The sequence below is a fragment of the Leuresthes tenuis genome, unplaced genomic scaffold, assembly GCF_036924035.1.
Source record: "Leuresthes tenuis unplaced genomic scaffold, fLeuTen1.0.hap1 SCAF_9, whole genome shotgun sequence".
NCBI classification, from domain to species: Eukaryota; Metazoa; Chordata; class Actinopteri; order Atheriniformes; family Atherinopsidae; genus Leuresthes; species Leuresthes tenuis.
This window is the reverse complement of record NW_027325363.1, coordinates 18988609-18994608: the sequence shown is the minus strand read 5'-3', so window position 1 is coordinate 18994608 and position 6000 is coordinate 18988609. Positions and strand designations below refer to the sequence as shown.

The 6000-nt window shown below is 43.5% G+C and overlaps 1 protein-coding gene across 12 annotated transcripts in view; it reads left to right on the top strand.

Annotated features, from left to right (window-relative positions):
- Nucleotides 1–491: 491 nt before the first annotated feature.
- mecom (MDS1 and EVI1 complex locus) overlaps nt 492–6000 on the top strand; it is a 127738-nt gene continuing 122229 nt past the window's right edge. For 8 of the 12 annotated variants that reach the window (XM_072392694.1, XM_072392690.1, XM_072392688.1 and 5 more), the window contains exon 1: nt 492–665. In XM_072392694.1, coding sequence (XP_072248795.1) covers nt 629–665 — 37 coding nt within the window. In that variant the 5' untranslated portion in view covers nt 492–628. The remainder of the gene's footprint in view (nt 666–6000) is intronic. The other 4 variants (XM_072392687.1, XM_072392692.1, XM_072392686.1 and 1 more) reach the window with 1 other exon arrangement.

Sequence of the window (6000 nt, the reverse complement as noted above, 5' to 3'; positions counted from 1 at the left end):
TGCAAAAAATATCAATCTTGACAAAGCTCTCTTTTGTATCTTTAATGAAAACCTGACATATCTGTCGTATTTAACTGAATGGAATTAGTTAGAAGCGCACACCCTCCCTCCCCTCTTTTTTTATACGAAATAATTTGTTACAACTCTCCTTTTCCCGTTTTATCCTGGTGACATTCGCTTCAGTAGACATGAAGTCAAACATGTGCCGGTGACTTCAAAATGACAAAGTTTTCTGAGGTGTTAACAAGATAATCTGAAACTGCAGCAACCTGGTTCTTTTCTTTTTTTTCTTTCTTTCTTTATTCCTTTCTTTCTTTCATTCAGCGTGCTCCCGCTTTCTCGCGTCCGTTTTGCAAATCTAAGGCGAAACGAGATGTCCACGATTCGCCCATCTTGACCAGATCAGCTCAATATCAAAGTGATAAATCGTCCCAAACTTTTTCTGGCACTTGCTGCCGGCAGATTTCGGGCTGTGCGCATGTGCGAAGGTGTCCAGACTGACAATGCCGGAGAGATAGCGCTCTTGGATTGAGAAACCCAGAGAAAAAGGACAGAGGAGGAAAAAAAAAAGGGGGGGGAAAAGATTCAAGAAAAAATCCAAACAAACCCACGCCGAGAGACTGGCACCATGAGGTCCAAAGGCAGGGCGCGGAAACTGGCCACGAGTAGGTGCAACATCCCTTTCTTTTTTCTTTTTGAAACATGCCGTCTTATATACCTATAGGCTTCGCTGTTATCACCGCGTCAATTAACAGTTTCTGTAACGATTTCACTTGCAGCAAACGAGCATAGTCCGCACGTTAACGTGTTGGGAGCGAGCAGATTGCGATATCGTCGCGAAGAAAACCGTTTAAAGCGGTCTCGGGAAGAGTGTAAACTTTAAAGTTGAGGGAGAGACTGTGGAACTTTTCTGCAAGGCGTCCGCTCCTCAATTGGAGTCGCTCGTTGCATGTAGTGGGCGCTGTAGTGTAGCGTAGTGGGATGAGAGTTACAATCCCAGGTCCAGTGCATCGGCAGTTACATTGTAGCCGCTGCACGCGGCTGCCTGCTTCTCACCTAAGTTTGTCGGGGAAACTCGGGGGGAAAATGAGGTGCATGGAGAGAAAAAAGGAGGAAGTGAGGACGGCGCATGGTGCATGTTGCAGGGGATGTCGTTTTTAAAAGCTCTTTGTGTGTATTTGTGTGAGTTGTGCCGTTTATTCCGCGAGTTCTTACATATTGATATATATATATCTATATAGATATAGATATTGCGCACATATTGTTTCGTGATACGGAAAGAACACATTTCAGACTTTGATGTTTTATTTATTTTTTTTGCTGTTGTTGTAAAAATGTAAAATTGAGCATTGCAGGAATCAGGCATCTTACACCGTGGCGTTGTACACTTAGGATGGAATAAAAGATTGAACCATTTAATGAGTTTGATCCATAAAGTTGCACTTGTGTCATTAAAATCGATTTAATTTACTCACACCCAATCACCCACATACAAGGAGATGATTGATACGGTTACTCGTGAATTAATCTGCCACAATAAATTATATTATTCTTCTCAGAGCACGTTTCAACCAAGCTCTTGCATATGTCTTCGGGGTTTTTCTCAGCAGTGTTTCTGTGTTGTTGCATTTCTTTTAGCTTTTGTATTTTTCATGATGACTTCAGTTTGCAGAGGTCAGCTGCAGAATGGACGCCATTAATGCGCTTGTGTTTTAAGGCACGGGCAGGCAGGTGGTGGTGGGGGGTGGGGTAGGGGGTGGGGGGGGGGGGGTTAACAGTGTCAGGTTTGCACAAATTTCATATAAAGAACGCGTAGAACTGGAGTTTCAGGCCGCCAGTGTTTGCACAGCCCGTTTTGATGCTACTCCACCTGTATCATTGCAGAGGGGGAAAAAAAGAAAGACAAAAAGAAAAATCTGCAACATAAATCAAATAAAACTAAATTGTGTAGCTGCAACATTAGTTAGAAATGATCCGGAGAGTAAAGGTCAATATGCTTTAGGCTGGAGAGAAGTTATAGGACAACATGTGGTCACGTAAGAAACAAGTCAGCTTACTACACAGTAATAAACCAGACACACGTTGATGAAGTTTAATAAAGAGATAACGTTACTGAAGTACCGTTGAATAATGAGAGGATATAGGTTTACGTCCACACGAGGGACATAACACCATCAACAACAGGAAGAAAAACACTTTTTTTCTTCTTTTTTTTTGTTGCAGTCTGCAGATCTCCCGACTTTTTTTTTTCTTTTTATCCATAAAACACACACGAAGGAGAGCACACAACCGCACTTTCTGAGCCTCCATATTTGCACAGGCAGAAGGACTAATTCCCTCGTGCATTTAACGATTATTAGCCTATATTTTTAAAATGGAAGAGAGGGATTTCTGCTTCTCAATTCAGACAAGCGGAATGTTTTGGGGCCTCGAAGAAGCGGGCCCACCCTGGCCCCCAGCCAGGTCTGCACAGTGTCAACAGTGAATATTTAAATTCCCAGACCCCTCATAAGGGCTCTGCTGGTAAATGCGTTCAGTGTGTGCCTCCCTCCTTGCAGAACACTCTTGTGATAAAAAGAGAGAGAGAGAGAGGGGGAGAGAGAGAAAGAGAGAGAGAGAGAGAGAGGGTGCGTGTAATAGAGGAGGTGATGGAGAGGTGGTAAACGTAAGCATGATTGATGGAAGCTGACTGATTAGTCCGCACGTCCAGATGTAACGCGGTGAGCAGCAGAAAACTTAAGAGTCAGGGAACAGGCCGCACCACAGACTGATGAAGGAGGGGGCTTCATGATCCAACCCAGTTCTGTGTGGGACTAATTATAGGTCTCCTTAACATATTTGCGTCACAGTAAAAAAAAAAAAAATAAAAAAAATTTATCTTACTGCTTTGATAATTTCTTTGAAAAAAAATCACAATGCGAATTAAAGAGACGATACATCTAAACTTTTAGAAATAATAGACTTATTTGGACAGCTCCATGAAAAATATCGAAGCCTAACAAGTGTCAGTTTGTGTCCCGTGGCACCATACTTAATCATTATTTTCTCATTTGCTTCACTACCCTGTCAGTCATCGCTCATTTATCCGTCTGTCTCCAGGAACGGAGAGTCACGTCTCTTTTTCAGTGTCTTATCTTACAAATTGGTACCTCTGACTGGCACGCGAGAAGCTGTGTGTGTGTGTGTGTGTAAGCGTGTCTTTCAGAGAGTGTGTCGGTGTGTGTTCGGGAGAAAGAGAGAGAGAGGGAGGCCTCGGTGTCTCGTGTCCGTCAGCGCCTCTCGTCTCCGGCGTTGAGAAGTGCGTTGTCCTCTCCACATTGTGCAATGGGCCATGCATCTCACGTTTGTCTGGCGGAGCTCATTAAAACGGTTAATAGATCGGCCCATTTGAGAGGTGTGAGGGAGCGGGCCGGCGCGAGGAAAGTGAAATAGAGACCCCATTAAACGGCCCTTCTTGTCCCGGAGCGGCGCTCTTTGCCTGCGCTTCGCTTGGTGCCAAAGCTCCGTATACAAATGCCCTATAGACTCATGTCTGCTCCATTAGTGGACCTCCACAAGAATCATCGGGACTCATGGCAGACGTCACCTCGCTCTGTTTTCTGGCTCGATTAACTATTCATTTGTATATGAGTCCTAGGATTTTTTTGTATCTTTCTTTATTCAAAAAATATTTCAAAAATATTTAAAGCGCTTTTGTCATAAAAAAGAAAACAGGAAAGAACAATCGAATACATCACAAGCAATCTAAAAAAAAACCTTATATTTGATTACATATAATATAATATATTTTATATCACTGACCGAATAACTTGATTATAAAATGTGCATTTTAAAGGCCTTAAATGAAGATTCAGTGATTTCTTACCAACTTTAAGAGAACAGCTTTAGGCTGCAGATGAAAACAAGTGTGAAACTATCGTGTCAGGACCTTTAGAAAATCTTTTGTATCCCATGTATTTGTAACAATCATGTGATCAATCTGCATGAAAAAAATGAAATCTGTGAAGGAACACAGAAGCACGTATTTATTGGAAGTTGCTGAATGCCACGCACACAGATTTTTTAAGTCCATCATGTGTTTTTAGGAATAGGCTCTTGTCTATCTGTGCATGAACAGGAGCAGTAGGGGCTGTGAGGGGCAGTTTGACTCTGACCTAGGACTTCCCATCTATCAAGACTCCATCTGTCCGCTCTCTGTTCTTAATCTCTTATGCTGGGTGAATGCCCAAAAAGGGCTTTTTTTTGGAAGGCTCTGATGTTAATGAGTCGTCCAGAACTCAGTCTCAGGGCTGTAAACACAGAGCTGACGAGGTCAGTGGTTTGTTTAGACTGTTGTCACCCACTTGAAGGATGTCCCCTGTCCCAAGCAAACAGGGAGCATCCAGGCCCTGCCCCAGGGGCTCCTCTCCTGGCTTTACTCCTCTTCTTTACTATCTGTGGTCCATTCTTTTCTGCAACGCACGAGAGGAATTTCATGATTCATAAAGCGTTTGTTTGTACATTGACGATGATATGCATGTGTGTTGACTCTTGTGTGTGTGTGTTGGGAGGTGAGTACTGATGCAATGACCCAGACAGGGCAGTGTGGGAACACCAAGGGATGGATGGAGGGAGGGGGGGGTGCAGCAACATGTCAAGCCTGGGAACCGCTGTGTGTTTACCACAGGGAAACTGTACCAATACAGAACAATGAGTGAGCCTTACCCCTTCTAAATAAGAAAAAGCATTTCTGCTTTCTTCTTCCCCCTAAAGGTCATGGAGTTAGAGATAGGGAGTCCACACAAAAGCCTCCAGCCTGTCGGCAGTCTGGTCTGGCCCAGTGCGGTGCCAAGGCTGAGGTCATTATCAACAGAGTCCCAAGCTCAACATATTTTTATAGATTGTGTGAGTGTGTTATGTGTGTGTTTGCTTGAAAGGGAGGTGAGCATGTCTATGGGCTTAGCTGGTTTGTATGAGTGTGTGTATGTGTGTGTTTTAGTGTGTATACACTATACAAAGGCACTCTGCGGAGCGTAGCTGTCAAATATGGAGCGCGCCGCCATTTTCTAATCGCAAATTGGTCCGAGATAAATGGCATATTGCTGATTTTAAAAGTTTACATCAAACTGATTTGTGTGTCGTTATGATGTCTGAGGAGATACAGAGTGCTGATAGCGCAGTTCACCCGGGGCTATTAATGGGGTGTTGTGAAGTTAGCACTGATTGGCATGCTTTGTGGAGAGATGTCTGTTAGCTAATTAAAGAAACTCAATCATTTTATATGCACCAATCAATTACCTGGAGCAGGTGGTAGAAACAGGGCCCGGCATTCTGGCCTCATGTCTCACATCAGCTTACTATCCAAAGTCACTTTACTGCATTGTTGAGTATTTTATGGGGACAAAAACTAAGCATGATTCCAAAGGACACATAAGATTTCATATGATGCTAGTTTAAAAGCTTCAGAATGATTGTTTGACCTTTTCTGATAAAGTCTAGTGAGCGTCATTTTTCTCTCTGGTTGTCTGCACTTCTTTTGTATCTCATCCAATCGTCTCAAATAAGATGTTATGGGTATTTCATAGTTGCTCGCCTCTTAATGACTCATCAGCTCACTTTGAATGTCATCAGACTTCTTTTAAAGCTTAAAAAAAGTCCTTTGTGCTTGCAGATGTGCTGAAATGGCACACATTGCTTGTGAGCACTGCATGTTCATGGCTGTCCTGGAGGCTTGATGGAGAGAACTGTGCTTCCACACCGAAGGGAGCACATAGCTATAAACAGGAATTACCCAACAATCGTTTTGTGAATGTGGTGATAACAGTGTGTTCCAGCACTGTTCGGGGATCTCCCCGGGTGGAGCAGGCTGGACCAGTGGAAGGAGTTAGTGGGAGAGGCTTCGAGAGAAGAGAGTCATTTCAGACTCACAAGGGGCAGAAAAGGGCATCGAGTGATGTAAGGAGGCATGGCAGGGCAGATGTAATGAAGTGTGTACTTGTATGTGTTTGTGGGCTGCGTGCA